We start from the raw sequence: 27441 nt of genomic DNA on the forward strand, positions 1-27441 counted from the left end.
TAAAACCACAACCTACACTAAGGAATAAAAATAAATCTTTAAACTTGAAGAAACGGTAATGTGATATTTATCTTGATAAGTTATTAATTAATTATTGATATTCACTGATGTGAAAATATTTATCTTGATGTCATTTTTGGCCATATCACCAAACCAAACCATTTAGAACCATATTTAGCTTCCTCTATTTGCAAACGTGTTTTTTTTGTCTTCTCTTGTGTCTATTATGTATCTTTACTTGCATTTACCTTCAGTTACATGTCTATTTTTACTCTCCCCTTTGCTACTGAGGACTGAAAAAGAATAATCATAATTTGTATCAAACGTGCATTGAGGTTTTATTCTGAAAGCCCTCACCGGATGTCTGAGCTCAGTAACGCTGCCTTGTCTCTGTCAGTCTCTCTCCAAATGAGTGAAAAGCCCGGGGGCTGTGACAAATCCTGAAAGCGGAGGAGCCATCCTCCCTACAGCACAGCAAGAGGTTCGATCCCCCCCACACGGTCCATCCTCTGGAGGGTGAGAGGTTGTGTGGATGACCGCAGAGCGCATCCCCCCCTGAAGCACAGCAGAGGACGCGTGTGGATACATGGAATAAACTCAGGTGAGGGGTCGCACTCATCCTATGTGTGATCGATGACGGTGGGAAAGTGTTTGCAGACGTGACATGTGTGGTGCAGCTGATCACCGGCTGTGTTGTTTTGCTTATTTCTGGTGGTTTTTACGCGCCACTGCGATGTGACTGGTCCGGTTACGTCCTCTCGTATGTGCAACAAAAACAATCGCAGCGCAAAACAGCGATGCTGCACCGTTTTTATGTCGCTCGTGTGCATGTGTTGTGTGTTGTTGTTCTTTAATGCAGTCTGGCAAAGTGACAGCAGTGTTCATGTGGCACAGCCTTGCCCAATCTGGAGGTGGTAATCGACTTATCCCTCTGTGGAGACAGGATGACGGGGAGAATTCAGGCTGGGATGGAAAAAAAACTGTGCAGCAAAACCACTTCTACTGATGATTGCAGTTTTTAATGCCATGTTTGGTTCACATGCACCTATGTAACCCATGTTTTTGTCAGCGTGTGCAGATTTGCTGAGAACAGCCGGAGAATCGGCCAGGGATTCAGGGTAATAACGGGAACTAACATCACTCCACTAGATTCCAAAAAAAGAAATTGCTTGTGGACTTTGGTCACTCCCTTACATAGCAGAGAGGGGAGGATGGGAGGCTTGGATCTGAGTTAAATGAAAACCAGATGTTTTAATTCTGCAAATACTGCATGAGGATTTATGGTGTGTACAAAGCTTAAGTAGCTGTCTATAATTACCCAATCAATAAAACAACACATGATCCAGATGTTCACATGTGTTTAAGGTGATAATTATAGTGCTGACTGCTGAGACGTTTAAATCTAATGTCACAGTAATAAATATCTTCATCTCATATCTGCTTGCTAAATCTGGCACATCAGGAGCAAACAAACAACAATATTAGTGTATGAGATTTAATAAAAACTCAGTTAGTCTATTAGTTTATTTATTCACTTATTACATACACAGCACATATGCAAAATGTGGGGGGGGGGGACTATTCCCACATGTTTTGCAAATCATAGGGAAAAATCAGTGGAGATGTTTGTGCCTGTTCATAAGTGTTGATGCTGTACAGTAGCAGTGGGCTGCAGTGTGGGTGGATGAACCAGAGGACAGATGAGTAGGCTCTGTTTGTGTGTGCAGTGAATCAGCCTGCTAATAGCGGTGCATGTGGGAGCGCTGGCAGACACTGATGAGAGCAAGGGAAAACTGTTCATATTTGAGGCATGCACAAAAATGAAAATGCAAATGGTCTTTGGAGGTGCTCGACATGTGACGTCAAATCAACTGGAATGAAATTTCCAAAGAGGAACATGAGCTGCCACACCAACGTGTTTGTCTTGAGCCAAGTTTCCTGTCCCATGAAACTACTTCCCCTGAAAGTACACACACACACACACACACACACACACCCTCTTTAAGTGTCTTAGTCATAAGTGTTACTTTGCAGGAAGCAGAATCCTTCTAACAAATACTCCCAGTACATTTTCAATTTCATTTCCTAAGAATTCTTATCAACTTTGTTGGTGTTGTGAAATGTCTCAAGATTACAAGCGTCAACTCGCAGCTTTTTGCTCCCTGCTCACACTGAACATGACAGCACAACGTGCTCCTGAACCACACGGTGTCGAAACAATTGTCATGGCACAACTCTCTCACCAGGCCGGAAGGGAGCCGGAAGGGAGCCGGGGGAGCGCCCCATCCCCATTTTGTGAACACAGCTCTTTGAAGAGAACTGAGAAGGCCTATTGTAAAAAAAGAGAATGAAAAAGACAGCATTGTCCGTCTGCTTGCTGCCACGGTAACACACTCACACTGGGAGCAGGATTAAATGCAGCAGCCAGAGCTGACAAATGTCTTGCCAGAATATTTGAGGAACAGATAAGCCTCGTTTTACATTTATTTAGAATAGAAATCCACTTTGTCTGGGTTTTCACGAGTCGCAGCTTCTGTTCCTCGAAAGGTAATATTTGAAGAGAGGGATGCATTTGCAAACAGGTTGTAATGTAACAGCGTTCTAAGCAGAGCGTTAGGATGATGAAAGTTATAAATGCTTGTAGTGTCTCTGTGAATGACCTTTCCTCAGACCATGGTGTTTGCATGCACCCATCACTCACTGCCTCATCTGTATATCTTATTTGTGCCAAGAGTGAAATCAACAACAGGAGACAGGAGAGGATCCACTCACTGCTCATCTCTGCAGGACCAACTAACATCACAACCGCAGCACAGAGCGAAGAAGTTGGAGACTTTTAGAGAAAGTTTTTTCCTTCTTTGGTGGTTTTATTAGTCACACAGTGTGAGATGTGCTTGGTTACATTGGTTACACATGGTTGAATACACTCCAGTGAATAGTTTTACAGGTTGGTACAAGAGGTGACTATCTGCTCTGGGGATATGCCAGAAAAGATCACTTGTGGAATCAATGTGTGCATTCATGTTATGTTTGTTATGATATTTTCTTTTCTCTTCAGTGGTTTCTACGTAAGCACCAGTGTTTATTTGTGCGTCAGTAATGAGTTTGAAAAACATTAATGTATATTGTGAATAAGGATACACACTGTCCAAACAACACTGAGCCTGGCTTTGTGCCTTTATGAAGAACTGACAGTGGTTCGCTTGTCTTTCAGACAGGATTAGGCAGGAATGTTGCTGATGATGACATGACTGCTGACATATATTTGAGTCATCCACAAACTGCAGAGCTATCATTTTCCTTTCTGTTTTCCTGTCTGATAAGGCCTTGTATGGCCTGCTTCCTGTGCTCCGGATAACTCTGCTGCATACTGGATAAAATAAAACATCAGATGTCAGTGTGGACTGACGCTATCGGTAAACTGAATTTTCTTTTGTGGATGACGACTGCTGGAAAATCCATTTTTTCACGTGCACCATAGATTTTTATATAAAGATGGACTAGTGGTCCTCCCAGGACTAGTCTCCACTTTCTCCCGGTGTAAGAAAACAAAGCCAAAATATCCCATTATTTGGAGCATGAGTCTGCACAGTGGTGATCATAGTCTGGATACCAAGGTCCCGCCAATACACACGTTTGACCAATCAAGAGCCTAAAACCAAACTTACCAGAAAAACAAATATTTGAACAGACATCGGTGTGATAAGAACTACATAAAATGACATAAATTATTGTAACATGTCCGTTGATTTTATGTTTGCACCATGCCCCATCCACTGACATGGAGGAGATGGGGTTTACGGTCAAAACCGCAGCCACCAGGAGGCGTTCCAGATAATTTGGCATCACTTTAATATGTCGTGTGTATGTTTAATCTACACTGACAACATATTTTCTCCTTTTTCCTCCACAGTCCCACCAGCCATCATGACAGGAAAGTTAGATGGGAAAAAGAAGTGGGCGGCGGTCAGGGATCGCCTTGGCTCCTCGCAGGACTCCGACACCCAACAGGAAGCCAACCTGGAGAGCGCCGACCCAGAGCTGTGCATCAGGCTGCTGCAAGTTCCCACTGTGGTGAACTACTCGGGGCTGAAGCGTCGCCTGGACGGCAGCGACCGGACATGGATGGTCCAGTTCTTGGAGCTCAGCGGGCTGGATCTGCTCCTGGAAGCCCTGGACCGGCTCTCGGGGCGCGGATGTTCCCGCATCGCAGACGCCCTGCTGCAGCTCACCTGCGTCAACTGCGTGCGGGCAGTCATGAACTCCTCTGCAGGGATCCACTTCATTATAGAGAATGAGGGATACATTCGGAAGCTGTCACAAGGTTGACTACATTTGCATGAGGCTTTGAATTTTTCTACATATAATGCTTATGTGGTTTATGTTCAGATTAATGTGGCCCAGATACTGAATATGAATGTTCCAGTACAAGGGATAATTTGTTCAAGATATTTAAATCATCTTGTTAATTTAACAGAAAATCATCTCATATTTAAGGACCGGAGGCACCAGTTACCTCTTACATAGTTTTTAAGTTTTTGATTATGTTAGGTTGGTCACATGATTGGAGGAAAATTGTTCTTCGAATAATGACAATTCAACTTTTTACATTCTGTTAGTATTGTTGGCAAGTGACTAGTTTTTGAAGACTATAATCACGGCAGGGATTTTTCAAAATGTATCCGGAGCAAGTGCCCCACCCCATTGATTTATAGGTAACTTCAGGACATCCTTTAAAAATGTATTGTCACAGTGTGTTGTGAATATTGGATTTCCCCAAAAACAGACACAGAATTGCATGTTTATCTACAGCACAACGCCGCAGAGGGCAAAGTTCAGGATGAGTCTCTGAGAGGGTCTAATGAGAGCATCCTGCTAGAGTCCAGACACAAGGAGGCAAGAGCAGGAAGAGAGGCTTGTTTTAAGAGGAAAAGATGCATGTGTGAGGGTTCAGCTTGTATTGATGTGTGTGATCATGATGCTCCACAGCCTTGGATACGTCCAACATCATGGTGAAGAAGCAGGTGTTTGAGCTACTCGCAGCCCTCAGCATGTTCTCCAGAGATGGACACCGCCTGGCTCTGGATGCCCTGGACCATTACAAGGCAAGTGGATACACCTGTAAAATAATCATTTTATTTGAAAAGTGGGATTTACCGCTCTTGATCTGAGACCCTGTTCAGACCTGGTTTTAACATCCATCTTGAGTGACTAAGTACTAAGTACAGGTCTGAGATCTGATCACTCAGGCAACAATCAGAGTGGTCTGGGACGCATGGGGTCAGATTCTTTTCGCTGTGTGAACACAAATGTGTCCTGGGCCACATACGGAGGACCGCCTACTCAGCTGACATCCTCCGACCTGCTACAGTTTCACATTTAATCAACATAGTTTTACTCTTCTCGCTCGCTCGCACACACACAAACACACACACCCACACACGCACACACACTCACACACACACACACACACACACTTGACACATCTGTAAACTCAGACTGAATAAAAAGTGGTCACAGTAGACACATTCAGGACACATGTTGATACCAGGTGTCAGCAGACAAACTTAACTCTATCCACTTGTGTTAACAACGAATGTTAATACCAGTTCTAAACAGGGTCTTAGATCATCAGCATGTAAAATATCTGCTGGCAGGTTGTGTGCATAAACATTAAGATTATTGCGGTATCACAGTCTCAGTCAATGATGCTCAGATGATTACACTCACCGGCCTTGAATTCTCTCCTCAGGGCGTGAAGACGCAGCAATATCGCTTCAGTGTGATCATGAACGAGCTGCAGGCGACAGATAACGTTCCCTACATGGTCACACTCCTCAGTGTCATCAACGCCCTCATCTACGGCAAAGACGACCTCAGGCAGAGAGATAAGATGAGAAAGGAGTTTATCGGTGGGTGCTCCATTTGACAAAGAATCATTAGTCTGATGCAAGGTCACGCAGTGGTAAATTGTGGGCGCAACAGAAGTGTTTCCCCCTCGCTGTGCTGGAAGTGGAAAAGCAGAGGGGAAATCAGACGGAGCTCTATTACAAATATGTCTGCCTCTGGGTCTGTCTAAGAATAGGTCTTATGACCTCATTCTCACTCTGATAAAAAGCCAGAGAACAAAACAAACCTCAAGTGTAGAGAGCATTGTGTGTTCACGCATTTTACAACATCACTAATGACTACTCAACGCTTCAGTTTAGAGAAAACGCCATCACTGCTAACACTGATTAAATCACACTGTCCCCCATCCATCTGCTTTCTGGAGCACATTATCTCCTCAGAGGACCAGTGGAGTCTAGAGGTGGCACAATTAATCGATTAATTTGGACAGTAACATCTAATATATTAGTCGCCAACTATTTTGATAAACAAATAATATGTGGGAGGGGTTTTGTAATGAAAAAGTCCAAATTTGCTGATATCAGCTTCTCAAATGTTAATATTTTCTGGTTTCCTTGCTGCTTTACTGACAGTTCAGTCAAAATCTTTGGTTTGTTGACAACAACAACATTTTATGGACCAAGGAACCAATCATTTAATCAAGAATAGTAATTGACAGATTAATGGATGATGAAATTAATAATTCATTGCAGCCTTAGTGGAGGATCCCAGTATGTTCGGCACAAAAACCAGGATTAACATTACAGTGATGGTGACACCCAGACGTGAACCCATGGTCCTTTCCCTGTGAGGCCAAGAGCTTAACCACTGAGCCACTAAGCTTCCTGAGATTCTCCTGCACTTGAGATATTTTCGCAAATTATTCATTAACCTTCTTTCTTTTATAAAAACGCCTTCCACCACCTTGGACCAATCACCCGTCTGATTGGCCACTCCTCCACCGTGATTGCTCACCTGTGAAGAACTAACATTTGTCACTAGGCGGAGACGTGTGATGGCTTTTTTAAAAAGATTAATGTTTGTAAAAAGTGATAATTGAGTACACTGAGCTGTGTTTTATCATTGTCTTGCAGGGCTTCAGTTACTTGATATTCTGCCAAAGTTAAGGTGAGCCTCACTTCTGTTCACATTTTTTTTTTAAAGCAGATTTTGCAAAATACATTAAATGTGGCATTTGCGTTTTAAACGTTCGAGCCTGTAATCACTGCTAGCAGAGTGGTGGTTTTAGGAAAAGGTGTCTGCAATTTGTCTCCCATTAATTCTCAGTGATTTGAGCAAATGTCCTCGACGCTGCTTCTTGAACTTGGCTTTTAAATGTGTCGGCGTCGCCATCAGTGATGTGTGTGTGTGTGTGTGTGTGTGTGTGTGTTGTGCAGGGAGCAGGAGGATGAAGACTTGATTATTCAATGTGAGGCTTTTGAAGAAGCGATGGCTGAAGATGAGGAGGAGCTGCTGCGGGTGTACGGGGGCATCGACATGAGTGATCACCTGGAGGTCTTCACAACACTCTTCAACAAGGTGAGAACTGACTTCATCGTCTCCCACAAGAGCCGAGCTGTGGATTCTCATGCTCCTCTGAACGTCCCATTTCTCCAGTTGTGAGGTCGTCGTTCCAACTTTCAGTGTGTTCATGTGCTTGGAAGTTGGAATGAGGAGAAAACATTGATGCTGTAAACATAATGTTTCATATTTATGTGTTCAGAGCAACATCTTGACTCCACTTATTTGCGTGATAAGAAAAAGGATAAAGTGTGACAGTGATATAAATAATTTAAAATGAATGCACATTCATTATGAATGCATCTGTATTTGATAAAAAGTCTGGGTTTGGGAACTTGTGAGAGAACAGAAAATCTGCTAGTGATTAAAGTAACATTTACAAGTTCACATGAAAAGCTATTATTTAAAGCTGATTTTAAATCAGGTTAAAGGTGATGTCTGAAACTGGGCAATTTGTGTCCCAAAATTATCCATAACCTTTGGAGTTTTTCCAACAAGAGGTGGCTATCGCTATTTTCGCTGTCTTTCTCATACTGTTTCTTGGACTACGTTTTTATGCAAGTGGCTGACATTATTATAATGGGTATTTCTAATTTGTGTGTGTGCCCATAGGTGAGCAGCTCTCCAGCCTCGCTCCAGCTGCTCTCCATCCTGCAGACACTGTTGGTGCTGGGGCCCAGCCGCTCTGATATCTGGCTGGCTCTGGAGGCTATTACCAACAGAGCTGTGCTGCTGGCCCAGGACTGTGAGTCAGCACTGAAACAACAAAACATTTACTATATAGGTCAATAATACTTTGGAGAGGCTAATGACCTCCTCTGTTATTAATGTGTGGGGACACGGCGGCTGAAAGCTTGTATTTTAGTAAAAGGAAGTCGCTTCAGTTGGGGTTTATCAGTATCTTTCTATTTGTGCTCCAGCTCAGATGGAGTCCTATGAGAAGATCACGCAGCGGCTCCTGTTCTCCAAAGGTAAGAGCGGAGCGGTTCCTCACGAAGTGGACGGGCAGAAGGTCAGAGTGGATAAGGCTGTGCAGACAGGGCTGGATGACGAGAAGCCAGTTATGATCGCTGTGTCCTGCCAGAAGCTGCTATGTGCCTCCCCTCCGCCGCCTCCCCCACCACCTCCTCCTCCTCTTCCCCCTGGCATGACCGGGCCCCTGCTCCACCCTTCAAACCAGTGTCCGCCTCCTCCCCCTCCACCACCGCCGCTACCTGGAGGGTTTGGTGGACCTCCGCCACCTCCTCCCTTACCCGGGATGCCACTTCCACCAGGCATACCTCCTCCTCCTCCTCCGCCACCCATCCTCCCAGGAATGGGCAGCGGACCACCGCCACCGCCTCCTTTACCTGGCATGCCACCTCCGCCTCCTTTACCTGGCATGCCACCTCCGCCTCCTCCTGCTCCAGGCATGATCGTGGCCCAGAGCGTCCAGTCCCTGGGGTGCATGGCGCCCGCCAAGATGTACCGATACCCCACCCTCAGGATGAAAAAGCTCAACTGGCAGAAACTCCGTGCTGTTACTGGTGAGTTACATTCTTGTGAAGGCTCATATCATTTTTTAAATCAGCCCCAGACTAATTATAAGGTCAATCTGGCTTTAAGATATATGCTTTGCCTTCATCTTTTATATCAGTTCATCCAAATATTATTCATACCTTCAGGACATTTAATTTGCTTAAATAGAAATATTATTGGACTGGCAGAAAGGATCTGCTTTAATAATAATTGGATGGTAATGTTCCATTGATAAGAACAGCTATCTGGGAGTAGTCTCTGCTTCAGTTGTGTGCATCTCTCTGGCTGAAGACTCAGTCGTATGCAGTGAGAGCACGGGCAGGGTGTGCTAAAGCAGGCAGGTCAGTTAGTGACAGACGGGTACGCCAGCCAATCATTTAATGTGGTTTGTGATTATCACACGCGAGGGCAACAGACACCAGCTTTTTTTCTTCTTTTGTTCCCGAGACAATTTTATTTATTCACATAAAAAATGGCCAACCCTACATTTTTAAAGGTTCAGTGTTTAGAATTTAGTGAAAGTGGTGAGGTTGCATGTTGCAGCTGAATACCCCTCACCTCACCCTCCCCTTCCAAACATGAAGGAGAACCTGTGGTAGCCGTCAAGTTGTCATTAAAACTCAAAAGGGGTTTAGTTTGGGCTACTGTAAAAAAAACATGGCGGCTTCCGTAGAGAGGACCCGCTCCCGATGTTAATATAAAGTATTTAAATATAAAGGGTCCATTCTAGTAAAGAAAACAACAATTTGTACAATTTCAGATGAAACACACTAGTGAAAACATCACCAGGATTATTTTCATTATTCAATTTCTTCCAATAGATCTTACACTCTGGACCTTTTTGAAGCTTATCAGACCAGTATTTTCATAAGGTGTAATGTGATGATAATGAGGGAACATCTCTTTCAAAATGAGCTTGAACACAAGCTCGTCACAGGTTCACTTTCTCTCTCCACACACAGATGGTCCCTCCATGTGGGCCTCGGTTCAGAAAGAGCCTTCTCCTCCAGAGCCGGACTACAGCAGTATCGAGCAGCTGTTCTGTCTCCCGGTGACCGAGCTCAAAGACAAGGGGGCAGCTGCTCCTGTCAAGAAGGAGCTTAAAGAGGTGCGCTTGGTAAAACACTCGACAACGCCGCTCCTCAGAACAACAAGCGCACCTGATTATCAAAGCTGAATAATCAATATGTCTCTCTGCCTCATGTCCATAGATTACATTCATTGATCCAAAGAAAAACTTGAATTTGAACATATTCCTAAAGCAGTTCAAATGGTGAGATATCACATTATTGTCATGTTGTTTTTGTTATATATTAATTTATTTTACAGCTTATTCTGTTTGATTCTCTCTGTGCAGTAAAAATGAAGACTTTGTGGCCATGGTTCGGAAAGGTGACCGGACTAAGTTTGATGTGGAGGTGCTAAAGCAGCTTCTGAAGCTTCTACCAGAGAAGCATGAGGTGTGTTCTCGCAAGACTTCACCGATCCAACCACGACAATGATATTGCCTGTCTGAGTCACTGTCTTGTGCCTTTCTTTTCAAAATCTAGATTGAAAACTTGAAGTCCTTCCAAGGAGAAAAGGACAAGTTGGCGAATGTTGACCGCTTCTACACCTGCCTTCTCACTGTGCCATGGTAACTGTCATCTCCAGTTCTTAGTTTGATAATTATGTCCGTGCTGTAGATGTGATTTTTCTCAGTCTAATGCCTTTCACCACACTTGTCGAAGTACTTACTTTGCTCTCTCGCTCTTGTGTCTGCAGTTATCAGTTGAGGATTGAGTGCATGTTGCTGTGCGAGGAGACTTCATCAGTGCTGGACATGCTCAAACCAAAAGTCAAGCTGGTGGAGGAGGCCTGTCAGTGTATGTAAAGATCACCAGCTGTGTTTTGCTGATAACTAACTGAGCTCAACAGTAAGCTTCCAAAAGTAAAAATCCTATTCACTTTCTGAAGAGAGTTTTACATTTTCACTCACAATCCAAGGTAGATTTACCACAAACTACAAGATTATAAAACCATGTATGACATCAACTGTGTTTTAAGATAAACCTGTTTTATTTGCGAGAAGTGCTACACTACCCACAATCCTCAGACTGGATAGGTCCAAAGGGTTAAAAATCCCTACAACAAGACTAAATTCAAGAAGAATTGGTGGAAGTTGTTGGAAAGGGATCATCTGCAATGGTTTATGGGATGCGTGGTTCCTTCCATCTTAAAACAATTATGCACAAACTGCACTGGTTGGAAGCACATAACCACAGCACAAAAATTCTGTTTATTCATGAATTTGTGATTCACAGTAAATCTAAACAGATGTAACTATTTTCTCAGCTCTCAGAGAGAGCACGCGCATACCCATTTTCTGCAGGCTCATTCTTGACGTGGGAAATTTTCTCAACTATGTAAGAGCCTCTTCTCTCCTCATTCATTTTTTAATCACGCTGACATTTGCAGAAAGCTTGCATTTTAAATCATCTGTCTGCTTCCAGGGGAGTCACACAGGGAACGCAGAGGGGTTCAAGATCAGCTCCTTGCTCAAGCTCGCAGAGACTAAGGCCAACAAGAGCCGCATTACGCTGCTTCATCACATCCTGGAGGTACATAATGACCCTGTTCAGTCCTGGAAATAACATCGGACTTGAGTGATTCGATCACAAGTGGTCAGCGCTATGTTCATGTCTGAACCTCCACCACCTCTAAACCACATTTGGTTTGGCATGTGGCTCCTTTCTTTTTGCAAATGCATTCTGGGCCACATATGGACCTCCTACTCAGCTGATGTCCTCTGACCCGCTACATATTTTAACGCTTCTCAGTGACCATACGTTGATTTGTTTGTGGCCACAATATCAACACTGACAAAACACAAAATGATTAATAATTAGACTCTTAACTTGGTAAACATCTTTCTTCATAGCAGATCTGCGCGCAGCTTGTTGATTCATTCAGCCCCTCCTGACTCCTCTTGCTCGTGACAATACACACATCATCATCGGACACATCTGTTAACTCAAGCTGTGTAAAATCAACATAATTTGATCTTCACAAACACAAATGATGTACGTGACTACTTGCATATAGAATGGGGAAGTGTGCTTGTGTATGAGCAGACAAAGCTGTCCACTTGCCATCGGATCTCGCAAGACAGATGTTGATACCAGGTCTAAAAAAGATCAAATTTGCTTAGAGCTGCCATTACATGTTCTATCGTTTTCCCTTTAGTCATGAACCTGTTTAATTACACTATTGTCTGGCTTCTTTTCCAAAGGAGGCAGAGGCAAACCACCCGGAACTGTTGGCGCTGCCAGAAGATATAGAGATCTGTCAAAAAGCAGCAGGGTACCTTTCACTTCCCCTCCAGCTCATATTCTCAGTGATCCATAACAGACATGTGACTTTATTTACACTTTGTCCTCAGTGTGAATCTGGAATCGGTTCAGTCGGATGCCAGTTCCTTACTGAAACGACTGAATGAGGCGGTCAAGAAGGTCTCCACCTCTGTGGAGGAGGTGAAGGAGCAGTATGCAGAAGTTCTTGAAGTAAGATGACAGGTCTCTGGTTTTTCCGACAAATTGAGCCAAAATGCATGACCCTAAGATGTTTTTGGCAGCTGGAGCTACATTCCAAACACCGCCGTCTTCTTCTCTGTTCCAGGAAAGTGTGGAGGCATGTCGAGCTCTAAGTGAAAGGTTCACAGACATCGACAAGCAGAGAAGTGACCTGGCAGTTTACTTATGTGAGGACCCTAATCAGCTGTCCCTCGAGGAACTCTTTGGAACCCTCAGGACTTTTCGGGAACTTTGCATCAAAGCATTAAAGGTCAGGGAAGATGCTTTGTTGGCATCAGCCATTTTGATGATTCATTTATTTTCAGCCATCAAGTCTTACTCTTCTGTGTGGGGGTGGTGTTGTCTTTGGATCATAGGTATCATTATACTGAGAAACTGATAAGTGTTAATATATCACCGTCCAAACGAAACGATGATAAATTGCTATGTACGTTTTGTACTCTGCAGTGAGTGACATCCTTTCTTTTGTGATGACAGGAAAACAAAACTAGGAAAGAGCAGGTGGCCAAGGCTGAGAAGAGAAAGAAGCAGCTGGCAGAGGAGGAGTCCAAGAGACAGAAGGGAGAGAACGGAAAAATCAGTAAGTTGCAAACAGCCTCCGTTTCTCTCACTGTTTCTAACACACCACAATGTAATTTGAACTCTCACCCCTCTGTTTCCAGTCAAGAAAGGCTTCGTGCCACAGAACGACGGCTGCATCATCGACCACCTCCTGGCGGATATCAGGAAAGGTTTCAGCCTCAGAAAGACCAGGCCAAGGTGCGATTCGGAAAGCCTCCCTTCTAGTGAAAAGCGTAGGGATACCTGCCTGCCTGGTAAGGACAAGAGAGTGGCCACCATCTGCAGTTCCCAGCTCCGCTCCCGAGCCTTTTAACTGCTGGCCACAATACAGCCTTGTCTTGCTTTTTTTTGTCTTGCTCTCAGCCCGTTTTTTGTTTCTACTTTTAAAAACCGCTCACATCTCGCTTAGCTAGCCTCATCGCTCTGCTGCGTTTGTTGAGCTCTATTAGCTTTTGCTTCAGCAGTGCCCTTTTTTACTATTATGCATTCCATCCACTCTATTAATATCATCCCGTTTAAAATATGATAGTTGTCTTAATGTACATCAATGCTCCCTCCTTCTCCCCCTCTTCAGGATCAAGTGCCAAGCCTGCAGACGAAAAAGCCGCAGAAATAGCCACCAGTTCCTCTCCCAGCAAATCTCCGACAGAGGGTCACCAGGTCAGCACAGACGAGGTGAACGGCTTCATCAGCCCGTCAGAAGAGACTCCCCCAGCTCCGCAGAGAGCCACATCAGACGGAGCAGCTCCACCTCCCAACACAACCCCAGGAGAGCCAGCCGTGACTACGCAGGCACCCCCGGAAAGACCTGCTTCGCTGCTGAAGGCTCAGCATCCAGAGACACCTGCAGTGCCTTCTCTAGCAACGAGACAACCTCTGGCTCAGGTTAAGGAGGAACATCAACCATGTCCTGCCACGAATGGCTTGTCATTGGATTCAACTGTCACCAGCGTCCTCAGCCTGTCCTCCCTCTCAGACTCTGACCTGCTGGAGGCTGCGTTAGATGGCGCTTCCAGCCTGGCACCTGAGAAGCTAACGCCTGAGCAACCAGTGGACATTACTGTGAATATTCAGGTCAAGGAATCTCCTTTACTTAGTACAGATGTTAATGTAACACAGAGCAGTCAAAGCAATAAAAATGGAGACGGGGAAGGTGAAACTAATAATAAAATAAGCCATTTATCAGAGACCTGTCGAGAGGAGCAGGAGTCCATTGTCGCAAGAACGTGCAGCCAAGACGAGGCTGCACTTGATGAGGTCATTGAGGGGTGTGACGTCCCAGATGGAGTAGAAGTACAAGATCGGCCATCGGTGTCTGAAGAGGAAACTCTATCCCTGAAGCCCGACGTAAAGAAACATCAGAGCCTCTTAAAACGAAACAAAAAGAAGAGTAACCAAGGTAACTCCTCCATTAACTTCAATAAACATCACGTTTGGAATGCTAGTCTCTTGATGTGTCTTAAAAGGAAATCCATATTTGTTTTGTTTTTACTGCATTTCGCATTTTACATTTTATGCATGGGCTACTTTAGTATATGTTCCTAAGTGTTTTTTGCATGATTTACATGCAGTTTTATATTAAAGAGTATGGATGCAATGTGTAGCAGTTGACTTTCAGATCACGTCAATACTGAATGGATTTCAATGTGTGGTCAGCTTTGTTTGAATGCTCTGTTCTCCGTTTTGATTCTCTGAAACACAAGGTAACAGTGGGAAAGGACACACTAAACATAAAAAAGGCTGTGTGTTGCAGTGAGGTAGGTCCAAATCGGTGGGATGGCAAACTGTAAGCAGGCCCATCATCCTAATGATCACTGTCGACGCTTTTGTCACAAATAACACGTCATTTTGTGGATCTAACTGGAATCAAGATTTCATTTGTCTGTGTTGTCCAGCTTTTTAACACTTGCTATTTCTCTCTAAAACCTTTCCAACGCAGTGGTTATCAAGCCTGAAGCTCAAGGCCGGAGATTTTCTAGCCGTTTAGACACATTTTCACATAGATGACAACATGCGTCACTATTCACAGGCTCGCTGTGTAGTATGCGTGTTACTGGAGAGTCCACAAGAGAACGTGTATGTACAAACTATGGATTTGGACTCTGTAAAGAAAAACATGGTGACACCAGATGTCACATACTGCCCCTACTGTTCACATGTATACTTGCAATTTGCCTAATTTCCAAGGACGTCCACGACCAACACACCAAATGGACGCAGAAGGCACAAGTCAGCCATGACACATACACAGTTAAAAGCAAGTCTATCTCCGGCCTTGTTTGACCCGTGTCTTCAGTTGATTATTATGTCCATTAAACCTGGGGGGAAATATTAAAGTTTGTGTAATTTTATATCCTTTAATCAATGGTGATGTGATCTTCTAACATCAGTGTTCTGGTCTCAAGCAGCCTCACAGTTTGTGGCGTCTCGTGAAGTCATCGTGGACTTGAGTTGTCTCATGAAAGCTTTTCACTTGTTTCTCATATTTTCTTGTCCATTTCCTTAAATAAGCAGCTGGAACTGTTTTTTATTCTTTTAATCATCTTACTTACTCATTGGGTTCCTGTAAAGGGTGCTTTAATCTTACTGATGAAAGATACTATTTCTATATGTGCTGTTAATACATTAAACATGTTTTTATAACTTTAAAAAAGAATTTAAGTAAATATAATCATGCACGCAAAGAATTGTGACAAAATTTCTTGGCCTTGAAGCCAACAGTTTTTGTTATGTATAGGTCTGAATATGACTTTAAACAAACTTTGCTATATTTTTTATATTCCATCCATTCATTTTAGCCTTTGTTTCCCCAGGTGACTCCAGAAAAAGGAAATCGAGAGGAAAAAGAAAATGTTAATTTCTCAGTGGAGTTCTGAACTGGAAGAACTATATATATATTTAATTTTGTGCGAGACTACATGAATGTCGACTGCCTTCGAGAGGATGCAGAGATCTTTCTTTTGCGATGATTTGTCTTTCGAGAGAGTGGACACAACTACAGCTGGGGTTTGAACAGCGTGGATGTAATCTTGTCACTTTATGTATATGAATTGTTTAACTTTTGTGTACATGGGTGTTTTTGATTCAGAGCTATTCAAAAAATATGGATATTCTTTGTATGTTTTGTAAAGTTGTTGTAATATGCATGTTTTGTTTTCTATCATGAGCTCCAATTACCTTTCAGCACCTTGAGAAAGAAAGATACAGTGTTTGGTGCCAGATATTTACTGTAACACATAGAAAAAATATCATTTCTTTGTATATATATTATTCAGATGAACTCTTAACAGTTATAAGGGGAACAGCATATGATGGATTGTAACTTTTAATGTGAGGTATATTTTAATAAATTGAATTACTATTGAGTTGTGTTTTTAATCACAAAGATATTCATGCAAACATAAATGTGTTCATTTTAATGACCTTTATACCTTCAACTGTTTTTCCAAAGTCTTTCAATCCGTTTCTTCGATGGCTTAATCAATTACTTTCCAATTCTATGAATTAATTGAGTTTACAGCGGTGTAGTTTTTTGTTTTTATTTTAATTAAAATAAGTTGTGATAACACAAAGTTTAATATATCTTGCAACACTGGAATTTCGTTGAAATGAACATTAATATGTCATTTATATATCAAATAAAGATGAATGATAAATCCATAGTCAAGCAGGGTTGAATGACCAAATCTGGCCCAAGGACAAATGGTCATTTTTATATAATAAAAATATACACATGTATATATTTGTATGTACATATGTATTATATTTTATATATAGGTCTATATATACAGGTCTTTCCTGTATTATATAATAAAAATAATACTTTTTCAATGTTCCAGGGACATTACATGACATACTTAAACGTATACTTATTTATAATAAGACTGATATTGAAAATTAAATGACAAATGAAATTACAGATTGTTCATATCTTTATATAAAATATGACTTATATATTCTTAAATGTTTTAAGTGTGACAAGTGTGTTTTTTTTCCTGCCTCGGACACAAACATTAATCTGTTTCCCCGCTGCTTCCTCAGCCCTGGAGACGATCTGCCCAGAGCGCAGAGACACTCCTGCGCGTCTGGCTGTGACATCATCAGCTCTGAGGTTACAGATATGGCAAAGCCCCCTCTTGGAGACGCGTTAGTCTTCTTGCGGACCGACCACAGCCAGCACCGTCATGTCTCACACTTGGTCGGCGAAAGACCACAAAAACACGACTCCGCCCGCAGCCACCGGGCCGCAGAAGCGAGCGCGTAACGACGCGGGGAACAAGGTGACGGTGGTGCTCGGCGCGCAGTGGGGAGACGAGGGCAAAGGGAAGGTGGTCGACTTGTTGGCGACTGAGGCGGACGTTGTCTGCAGATGTCAGGTAAACGTTTCAGAGGGCTCTTGTCATTGCATTTTTGCTGCAGCATGCCATTTTCTTTTGGTGTGATTTTAAAACCACTAAATGGAACCTGTCAACGACTGGCTGGTGGAGCGCAACAGGTGCTCAGTGAAAACACTTGTTCATAACTGAGAAACCTTTTAGACTATTACAATTAGCCGCGTTGAGTAGGCTATGAAGGCTATATGGACATAGCTGTTGGAATAGGTGTTGTATGTTTTGCAAAATGGTGCAGAACCGTGCCAAATGTCATTACCTTCCAGTATTTATGGACAAGTGCAACATTCAAGACTGAATCCTCAGTTAAATACCCATCTCTAAACCAGCCTGATCACAAAGAGATTACATGAAGCTATTTGTGTTGCATTAAATTCACAAATTCACAGACAGGTCAGGATCTGTCCACTTGCAGTGAGAAACATAAGCCCCTGGTCAGAAATCGTAGGTCACTGCAGCACCAGGACACAGTGAGTCCTGCCAACAGTTGCTGTGTTGTTGCTTGCTCCACTGACAGGACCAGCACCCTGTGGTCTGGAGGCTTGAGAGCCCCACCCACCATGCTGGAGCGAGGTCACATTCTCAGGCTGGCTGGATATGTGAGAAGGCCAGGCCTTAGCCGGGGGAGGGTGGTAGGGGGGAACACTGAGTTGAGGACCCACCAGCAACAAGCCAAGTCTGTTTAAATAGCAGTGAATTGGGGAGAAGAGGGTGGCTTATCAGCACCTCATGGAAAAAAGACGAGACAGGTCTTAATGTCATCTGTGTTGCGGCGGGAGTAACATCATGCTGTATTTCATTGTTTGCTTTGATTTATAGGGAGGCAACAATGCAGGACACACAGTGGTGGTGGACGGCAAGGAGTATGACTTCCACCTCCTCCCAAGTGGAATCATCAACCCCAAAAGCACATCACTCATTGGTAAAGGCTTCGATCTTTAGTCCTTATACTAGTGAACACTGGTAAAGGTTTTACTCTAAGTCAACTCTTACTTTTAATCTTATAGGTAACGGAGTGGTCATACATCTACCCGGCCTATTTGAGGAAGGTGATAAAAATGACAAGAAAGGTATGTTAGGAAAGAAAAACACTCTAATGCACTCGTGTAAATTTAGATTAATGTTGCCTCACATAACTGTGATTTCTGTTCTCTGACCAGGTCTGAAAGGCTGGGACAAGAGACTTATCGTCTCAGACAGAGCTCACCTTGGTATGTATTGTTTAGCCTGTAGAAACAACATGTCTTTTGAAAATGTGTGTTTGTATGTGTTTTATTGATTTGTGTGTTCTCTCTCGCAGTGTTTGATTTCCACCAGGTTGTCGATGGCTTACAGGAAAGTGAGCGACAAGCACAAGAAGGAAAGAAGTAAGGATACAGAGAAAAGTGATATATTGATTTAGAGATTGCAGTTTTGACAAAAGATAAGACATGCACAGATATATCTGCAATTATTCTCCTGTTTTTATTACGACAGCATTGGAACAACCAAGAAAGGCATTGGACCTGCATATTCAAGCAAAGCTTCTCGCACTGGCCTTCGTGTGTGTGACCTCCTGGCGGACTTTAAGGACTTCTCCACCAGGTTGACATGACAGGAAAAAAATGATGATAAAGATACCGTCACAGTGCACGACTGTGCCATGATCCACAATTTCCATTTCCTTCCAGATTCAAGAACCTCGTCCACCAGTATCAGTCCATGTATCCATCCTTGGAAGTTGACATTGAGGACCAACTGAAAAAACTCAAGGTGAGCATCAAAGAAACATGAATGAAATTTGAGGATTTTGCTTCTAACTGACACAACAAAACATTCTGCTCTTTGTGTTTCATGCAGGAGTACGCTGAGAGATTGCGGCCGATGGTGAGAGACGGGGTCTATTATATGTATGAAGCTCTTCATGGACATCCAAAAAAAATTCTGGTTGAAGGGGCCAATGCAGCTCTCCTCGACATTGACTTTGGTAGAGTCAGCACCGATAAAATAGATTTTAATTCATCAGGAAAATGTGGATCTGCCTTTGTGGATCTGGGAATGATCTGCTTAACTTATTGAATTATTCTTTTTAGGTACTTATCCTTTTGTAACATCATCAAACTGCACCGTGGGCGGGGCGTGCACTGGTCTCGGCATCCCTCCTCTGAATATCGGTGAAGTGTTCGGTGTAGCTAAGGCCTACACCACCAGAGTGGGAATCGGAGCGTTCCCCACAGAGCAACTCAACGTAAGGGCTGGATATAGTATAGTACTGATATTATTAAGACATCTATCCCACATGCTGTCACATGACATATTCTTTTTACTGGCCGTCTTATTGTATGAAGGAGGAACACATGACATGTTATGTAATTCACTGTGATCATGGGACTGACAAATGGGCGGCAGGGCCGATGGACGGGACCGAGTGCAGCTGTCAAAATTTGGGAGAGATAGGCTCAAACACTCTTTACTTCTCATGCAGGTCACATGTTCACAGGGGATAAATTTAGGGTGAGAGTGTGGGTTCAGGATATATTTACTATGGTGCTGGGGTTGTGTTACTTGTCACACACATGGGTCAAGATGTCCAAACTGAAAACTATCTCACTAGCACATGTCATGTTTTATTGTACTCAACTGTTTATAGAACCCAAGATCATATGTATTTTTAGGGTCCCGTAGGACATTATTCAAGTGCGTGAATGATAAAAATTAAGAGGTAAGTTGGTTTTTTTTCCATTTTACTGTAGGCAGTAGGAGAGCTGCTGCAGACGAGGGGTCACGAGGTGGGCGTAACCACAGGAAGGAAGCGCCGTTGCGGCTGGTTGGATCTAGTCATCGTCAGATACGCTCATATGATTAATGGCTTCACAGCGTGAGTGACTTTAATAAAATCAGATCTTTTGTCTATTTTTTTTATTTTGAAGCACATTTATGCTTCAAGGATGTTTTTTTTCCTGCACCATCATAAAATGGGAAAAAAACTTGTTCACCACTGACATGTTATTTTCCCTGCAGCATTGCTTTGACAAAACTTGACATTCTGGACGTGCTGGATGAAATCAAAGTTGGAGTCGCCTACAAACTCAATGGAAAAAGAATTCCCCATTTTCCAGGTGATTTAACAGAAGAAACTATGTGTAAAAATAGAGGAGCATATACCTTTGCCAAGGCCCAACAGTGTCCATATGAAACCACATTTAAATTCACTACATTATAAATGTCAGTCCCCTAAACATGCCTGGTTTCTTAAATCAAGAACATTGACTTAATCTCTGAGAAATAAATTAAAATGTTGAAAAACAGCCCTATCTCACAATGAAAGAGGAATGAATACCTGGATCTGACCTATGATCCGGATCCCCACCAAAGGTGTATGGGCTCTTTCCAGGCGCACACCACATCCTTCCACCAAGTTTTGTGGTAATCCGTCCGGCAGTTTTTGCGTAATCCGACAAAAATGTAACCTTCTTGGTGGAAGTAATAATAAAACTCACACACCCATCTGCCTTATTTGATGACATATAAATATATATATACATATAGTAGCTCTTTGTCTTTGTTAATAATCATTTTATTTTTAATAACAGCCAACATGGATGTTTTGCACAAAGTGGAAGTCGAATATGAGACCTTCCCTGGTTGGAAGACGGACACGTCTGCAGCCAGGAAGTGGAACGACCTCCCCCCCAAGGCACAAAACTACATCCGCTTCATCGAGAATCACATCGGAGTTCCCAGTGAGTTTCACACAAAATAAGCATCAAACACCAATGAATTGGAATGCTGGAAAATACAGTATTGGCAGTATTTGCCCTGAAAGGCTACAAACTAAAATAAACACAGATGAGGAAACTACATGATATCCATTAGGCGCTAATGTTTCAAATATATCCATAATAGCCTTTTACATTTTTTCTCACTTTTCTAATCTTTCTCTGTTTCTTTCTCTCTCATCAGTTAAGTGGGTTGGTGTTGGAAAGTCCAGAGAGTGCATGATCCAGATGTTCTAGAGGGAAACCTTCACCTCCCCTTGATGGAAGAACTGATCGTGGGGCATCTTTTCAAGACCTTAAAATGATTTTCTCTTTATTGGTTAATAAACAAATCATCTATATAGCCTTTTAGCAGTGTTGGTTTTGTTTGTTTTGTTGCAGCTAAAAATCTCTTCTTCTCTTCTTTTATTATGACTATTAGAGGATGTAAGTATACCACAAATGTCAATAAAAAGCCATGTCACCATTTTAACTGGCACCAATATTTTCAAATAAAAGTTACTAGATAAACTGGGACTGTTTTGATTATTTTGGGAATTTAATCATAAGTTTAAAAAAAGAAACTCGTTGACTTGATTCAAATAAATATGTAAGAGAAAAATGAGCACCTTTCCTTCATGTCTTCTACTAATCTCCTGTTGTTGCTTTTTTAAATTGAACAACAAAAACTTCACAGAATTCTCCACAGCCCGTGAACGCAGCATAATGCGGGAAGTTTAGTATTCAGCCAGATGTCACATGACGGCAGAGCAGCGATTCGATTGGCTCCTAGCTTTCACGTGACAATAAAGAAGGCGCGTGATTGGCTCCTCGCATCTTCTCTTCCACTTTTTCCCGCAACAAACAAGTCCGGACGTGTGTTGGACCGTGTAACTTTAGTTCAGCTGCTAAAATGCCGAAGAGATCGTGTCCGTTCCCTGAGACCTTCTCCTCTCAGTACAAAGTACACGTAAGACAACAGGAGCTGAACAACTTCGGAGTGTTCGGGAACAAATACCGGCAGGAAATCTACGGTAAGTACGAGCTAGCGTCGTAAAATGTTTTCCAGCGGGATTTGGTTCATCTTCCAAAATGTCCTCGATTTGTTGACGGTGGTCGCTTTTAATGTGTTTGCTCGTGTTCACCAAACGCTTAGCGGTCACACGATACTTGTCGTGTCATTAGTTTGCCCTGTTGAACAAGGTTTTCACGGCTAATGACCTCTGAGCTAACACAGTGTGCGGAGAGTCACGTGTAGGCGTCTCTTTCTTTCACCAGAGAAGACAAAGAACTTGCTCTTTAACGGAGCCAAGGTCGTGATGGACAGAATCTGGACCGGAGAGGAGAAGTCCACGGACCCGCAGTCAGCAGGACCAGCTGAGACACCCGCATGTAACCAGACCCTGCTGAGAGGACAGACTCTGATTGGACACGATGGGAGACTGACGAGAGTAAACGCTGCACCAGGTGAGAACAGGTTGAAACCACATGCACCGACTCATCTGGACACAGCAGCATGAGAATAGTTCTGATGAGTAAATCAGGAACATTAACCTTATTGTATCCACATTCTATAAAAGGTCAAAAAGCTGCCACTGAATCAGAAGCCATGTCCCAAGTCACGGGGCATCCTTCTTTCGTAGGCCATGTAGAGGAGACCCCCACATTGGGACGCAGCTGGAGAAAAACCTCAGTGGGATTTTCACTAAAACAATAATAATAGAACGGCCCTCAGTGGTGTGCATACCTCCGAGGCCCCACAGTCTCCTCATTCATTTTTTTATTATAGATTTGCACCAAATTTCACACACTCATGGATACAAGTCCTCTAAATATACCTCATTTTTATTTTATAAAATTATGAAAACTGCCTTGCAGTTTTGCAATGTTTAACCAAGTGAAATCCGTTTGTTAAGGATCCATGGCAAATTTTATTGGGTTCTTTCTTGGCCCATGTCACACCCTTCCACTAAACTTTGCTGTTTCATAGTTTTGCGTAAAACCCGCTGACAATTAAGCAAACCAGCAGACAGGGGTTAAAACATAGCCTCCTGGCTGGAGGTCATACAAGGTCTAAAGATGTGAGAGCAGTGAAAGCACTGTAGTGAAGTGACTGATCTCTTCTCAAAAGAAGTATTGGAAGTCACATATAATGCAAGTAGATCCTTTGGAGTAACTGGGCCACACTCTCCTAGCAAGACCTAAAGTAAGAGTGTGTTCAGCAGTCCTCAGTGAACATATAACCTAGTGGAAATACTTATTGGACCATGTAAAGTCAAGATTGTGATTGTCCTCAAACAGCTGACACAATAGTTCGACCACAAGTTGTCCTGTAATAGATCACGGAAAACGTAGGTCAGAGAGATTAATAATTGTACCCAACTAATTATGTTGTCTGGGTTAATGACATATCCAAGATGCTAGCAATGACAAACCTTTTCTTTGATTTAGTCCATATGATATACTTACTATTAATTAAACGATCGTCACATTTTTGTGTATTAGCAGAATACTCACACTGCCAGATGCTGTAATGATTCCTTCCCCCAAACCATGACATTTGGTGCTTTATTGGGTGAGAGAGAATGTTTGGCACAAAAAGGAATATGGCACAGTAAGCTGCAAAGCACACAAAGGATTTCCCCCCCTCAAAATAGCAGCTTTAAAAAAAGTTAGATTGTTCACAGACTTGGAATAGAGAAAATGGTGCCTCTTTCATCCCCTCTCCCTTTGCAGACTCCCGTTCTTGCTCTATGTAACTTTGGTGAGCGAGTACAGTCTCCTGTGAGAAGTGTTTAACTGACTGATTTTAATTGTTAGAATCAGGCCCAGCAAGTTCAAAAGTAATGCTGAACTGTAGATTAGTTTAAAAGACTTAAGTCATTGAAAACCAGTGTTTATTTCCAATATTCAGGAAATGTTTAAAATATCAAGAATTCTGAATATAGTTCAGTGTAATTGTCACAGCAACAGCTCTTCTGCTTCAGGAAGCTGTGGATCATGGGTGATGTCCACCGTTCAGTTGTGTTTCGGTTCATTGAGTGGGACAACACAGTCAGAGCTCCAGTCAAGAGACTGATATGCTTTGTTTTTTTCTACACAAAAAGCCTCAAATCACTTAGACACTGAGCCCAAAAGAATGAGTTGCCACATCTGGCTGCAGAGGGCGCTGTGTACTCCATACCCCAAAAGAAAAGGTTTGTTTGTTTTTTACCAGCAGATGTCACCATTGGCACAGGATGGTAAGTGTGCACTCAAACTGAGGTGCTTTGCTAAATGCCAATCCATTGTGCGGTGTACCTTGTGTCTAGGTACACCAGCGATTCCTGCAGGCTGCTGTGTTTGTCAGAAGAGCCAGGGCTCCAGGACCCCGTGCTCCCAATGTGACCGCCCAGTGTGTTCCTCCTGTACGCGACAATGCTCGAGCTGCTCCAGCTTCTGCTGCTCTGTCTGCACCATCATAGAGTAAGTCATTTCTGATTGCCTTGTCACTCCATTTCCCCAAACACCTCAACATGGTTGAATATTAAAAAACTTTATCCTTTATCAATATAACTGTTAAATTTCAGTTGACAAGAAAACCAAAGGATAGACAGCATTTCTCCTTTTTGTTAGGAGGATTTTCATAATTGTCCAAACCAGGCACAAAAATATTGGCCTTAAAACATCAGTTGCTGGCAAGAAACTATTTAACTGCGTGTTTGTCTTTTTAAGTATGACAAGGCAACTCACATCTTTCAAATGGTGAGTTGGACCAAGTAACTTACTTGGAAAATCTGTGCATGACGTCCAAGTTTAGATCGAATTACAGTTTTTATGTAATCAGGTTATTTTTCCCGTAACACTGCAAGTTTTGCCGTGTTGCAGCATATTTTGTAGTTGGTTTCCTTTTCTGTATCATTTTTTTACCTGTAGCGCTCATGGCTGCCTCTATCCACTTGTCGATGTAGCCTTTGAGATCCAGTGTGTAGGATTCAGGGTTAAGGTTATGGGCAGAAATTGGAATATAATATTTAAAATCATATTTTCATTAGTGTGAAATCACCTGGAACCAAGAACCAGTTTGTTATCTTGGAATAGAGCCTCTAGATCTATATAGCGTGCCCAGACAGGACAAATCAAACACTGGCTGGAACAAGCGCCTTTTGTGTTATGTCACCTGAAGGCCTCTAAAGTTTCTCTTGCATGCTTGGAAGTGAAGTGAAGGGGGTTTTCAGTTTAACCACTAGATGTCAGTAAATCCTAAGCACTGGCCTTTAAAGTCTGAGAAACACTGAAACCCCAACTTGGTGAATGTGAAGTCATCTTGGATAGTACAATGGTCCAACATTTCGAAAACATTTTCTGTTAATGATCAATGATAACATATAAACAAGTTAATAATATTCAGTATCATTTCCCCCCCCACAGTTACAGCGGACAATATGATGAAGTACTGTGCTGCAGCTGCTCGACATAAAGGAGGATCAAAGGACTGATCAGGAGTTTATGCTTGAATATGTATCTAATGTATATTTAGTTATGAGACACGACATATTGCTCAGACTACATTTTATACCTGTGGTGTTTTTTTTAACAATGTGATCAAAATCTTGTATATGTGTATATGTATTCCTTTTCAAAAGTAACTGAAATAAACTTGAACTATTTTGTACACAGTTAAATGAAATTTCTTTTGAGTTCACTTGTTAATGTGTTTATATAATCTGAATGATTAAAGATGCACAGGAACTTAATTTCATAAATATTACAAAACTACTAAATCCCCTGAAAGGCAACCGAGTTGTCTTCTGTCTGTGTTGTTGATGCATCAGCAGATGGCAGCACACTTCAAGGACTTAACCGTGTTCCTCGCCGACTGCGTCCCAGTCAGGCTAATTCACAGAACGCTGCTTTGTGTGTGGATGAACAAATTAATCTCACCGTGCTAAGGAGGTACTTTTTCAACCTCTTACTTAAAAGTGTGAAAGTTTTGTCTCAGCTTGGCAATGATAATGAAATTCCAATCCAGCCTGCATTGCGCTGACCTTGAGAATCTGCTATCAGATTTATTTATTAAAACAAGATGACCCAGAGGTTGAGCAGGACCGGGGCATTTGCAGCAGACAATTTGGCTACAATTATCCCCGCTGGACACGACCTTGAGGGTGTAGTCATCACTTTGTCTTGGCCATGGCTCGTCACTGATGATGACTGCTTTCAGGGTCAGGTATTGTACACTGTGAGTAATTGTTCTTGGTGGCACAAGTCCTCAGCACTCAGCTTTATAGAAAGCAGCCGCATGACATGCTATTATAGATATTAGCATGGATGAGTACACTTCCTGGAGCTTATTGCATATGCGCCTGTGAGCTGTTGAGTCACATCCCCGGCTCAGCGGGCCAGTTGTGGCTCTGTCGGTCTTTGGGGAGCTCTGCAGTTGGTGTCCGAGGGCACCACTTGATTTCTGGCTCAGCGAACAAGACAGCTGCTGGCAAGCAAGGCGTCAAGTTGTCTGCACATTTCTTGATAAGGCTTTAAGGAACTCGGAGGTGATCATTAAACACTTGTAAGGAAGACACATTTAAAATTGTATGCCAATTTGGCCTTTGGATCCACTTTATAAAAGGATAGGAGTAATTGGCTGAAATCAATAGGTGATAATGCAGAATATTAATCTGCGGCAGATTCGTTGAAGACTCAATTCATTTATTGTTGAATCTATGGGTTGAATCACTGTAAACTGAAAATCTCTGGGTTTTAAACATTTGGATCATACAAAACAAGATATTTAGTGATATTCTGAGCTCTTAGAACTTTTTTTTTTGAGTCATTAGTTGTAAAGGATATTAATAGACTACGGATAATGGGGAAAAATACAGTTCAGCCCCAATACAAAAGTTCCATAAAACTAGATGTTTCACAAAAATGTCTTTATTTCCGTGGCTCTCCAAGTAACACACAACATTTCCAACATAGTGTCTAACTATAGGCTACTTATTATCCTAATCGCCAAGTATATTTCAGATGATGTTTTCATGTGGCATACTGTATTCGCTGTCCAGGGACTGCAGATGCAGATTAACTAAACTAACCAGCTGAAATTACAAGGACATGTTGGAAATGTTCTTTATCCTGAGGAGATACATTTGTTGTAATGGTCTGAGTAACACTGTTGAGGAGTTATGAGTCACAGAAAGCTCCAAATATTTGAGTCCCGCTTTCAACGATGAAACCATTCAACTAATTTCCTGTGATCCATCGTTGCATCAG

At 42.4% G+C, this 27441-nt stretch overlaps 3 protein-coding genes across 8 annotated transcripts; all 3 read left to right on the top strand.

Annotated features, from left to right (window-relative positions):
• Nucleotides 1-384: 384 nt before the first annotated feature.
• On the top strand, nucleotides 385-16426 carry inf2 (inverted formin 2). 6 transcript variants are annotated; one of them, XR_011244720.1, is made up of 23 exons: nucleotides 385-601; nucleotides 3914-4324; nucleotides 4990-5105; nucleotides 5753-5912; nucleotides 6984-7017; nucleotides 7287-7428; nucleotides 8023-8155; nucleotides 8331-8936; nucleotides 9891-10036; nucleotides 10140-10201; nucleotides 10286-10388; nucleotides 10479-10564; nucleotides 10693-10793; nucleotides 11263-11333; nucleotides 11421-11528; nucleotides 12200-12270; nucleotides 12350-12470; nucleotides 12586-12750; nucleotides 12978-13080; nucleotides 13163-13259; nucleotides 13636-14460; nucleotides 14765-14818; nucleotides 15875-16426. XR_011244720.1 is itself a non-coding variant. In XM_069535646.1 (23 exons), the coding sequence occupies exons 2-22, from the start codon at nucleotides 3928-3930 to the stop codon at nucleotides 14815-14817; spliced, it is 3756 nt and encodes a 1251-aa protein (XP_069391747.1). In that variant the 5' UTR covers nucleotides 385-601; nucleotides 3914-3927; the 3' UTR covers nucleotide 14818; nucleotides 15875-16426. The 6 variants fall into 6 exon arrangements, 4 of the variants coding, with proteins under 4 accessions (XP_069391747.1, XP_069391748.1, XP_019940613.2 ...); XM_069535646.1 differs by having other exon boundaries at nucleotides 13163-13315; XR_011244721.1 differs by lacking the exon at nucleotides 14765-14818.
• Nucleotides 16427-17117: 691 nt separating this feature from the next.
• Nucleotides 17118-21726, top strand: adss1 (adenylosuccinate synthase 1). The gene is made up of 13 exons (XM_020085055.2): nucleotides 17118-17437; nucleotides 18272-18374; nucleotides 18460-18522; nucleotides 18613-18663; nucleotides 18753-18819; nucleotides 18929-19036; nucleotides 19123-19204; nucleotides 19292-19418; nucleotides 19525-19679; nucleotides 20185-20309; nucleotides 20453-20550; nucleotides 21025-21174; nucleotides 21395-21726. Exons 1-13 carry the CDS (start codon nucleotides 17246-17248, stop codon nucleotides 21445-21447), a joined length of 1374 nt encoding a protein of 457 aa, XP_019940614.1. The 5' UTR covers nucleotides 17118-17245; the 3' UTR covers nucleotides 21448-21726.
• A 287-nt stretch (nucleotides 21727-22013) lies between these two features.
• siva1 (SIVA1, apoptosis-inducing factor) lies at nucleotides 22014-25847 on the top strand. The gene is made up of 4 exons (XM_020084756.2): nucleotides 22014-22223; nucleotides 22468-22656; nucleotides 24501-24654; nucleotides 25600-25847. Exons 1-4 carry the CDS (start codon nucleotides 22103-22105, stop codon nucleotides 25646-25648), a joined length of 513 nt encoding a protein of 170 aa, XP_019940315.1. The 5' UTR covers nucleotides 22014-22102; the 3' UTR covers nucleotides 25649-25847.
• Nucleotides 25848-27441: the final 1594 nt, after the last annotated feature.

Source organism: Paralichthys olivaceus, chromosome 12 (assembly GCF_024713975.1).
Source record: "Paralichthys olivaceus isolate ysfri-2021 chromosome 12, ASM2471397v2, whole genome shotgun sequence".
NCBI classification, from domain to species: domain Eukaryota; kingdom Metazoa; phylum Chordata; class Actinopteri; order Pleuronectiformes; family Paralichthyidae; genus Paralichthys; species Paralichthys olivaceus.

Coding starts and splice junctions, on each gene's coding strand:
- adss1 (XM_020085055.2), top strand. CDS start 17,246: ATGTCTCACACTTGGTCGGCGAAAGACCACAAAAACACGACTCCGCCC. Junction 17,438..18,271: donor ACGTTGTCTGCAGATGTCAG/GTAAACGTTTCA, acceptor TTTGATTTATAG/GGAGGCAACAATGCAGGACA. Junction 18,375..18,459: donor CAAAAGCACATCACTCATTG/GTAAAGGCTTCG, acceptor TTAATCTTATAG/GTAACGGAGTGGTCATACAT.
- siva1 (XM_020084756.2), top strand. CDS start 22,103: ATGCCGAAGAGATCGTGTCCGTTCCCTGAGACCTTCTCCTCTCAGTAC. Junction 22,224..22,467: donor ATACCGGCAGGAAATCTACG/GTAAGTACGAGC, acceptor TTCTTTCACCAG/AGAAGACAAAGAACTTGCTC. Junction 22,657..24,500: donor GAGAGTAAACGCTGCACCAG/GTGAGAACAGGT, acceptor CCTTGTGTCTAG/GTACACCAGCGATTCCTGCA.
- inf2 (XM_020085054.2), top strand. CDS start 3,928: ATGACAGGAAAGTTAGATGGGAAAAAGAAGTGGGCGGCGGTCAGGGAT. Junction 8,156..8,330: donor TGTGCTGCTGGCCCAGGACT/GTGAGTCAGCAC, acceptor TTTGTGCTCCAG/CTCAGATGGAGTCCTATGAG. Junction 11,529..12,199: donor TGCTTCATCACATCCTGGAG/GTACATAATGAC, acceptor TCTTTTCCAAAG/GAGGCAGAGGCAAACCACCC.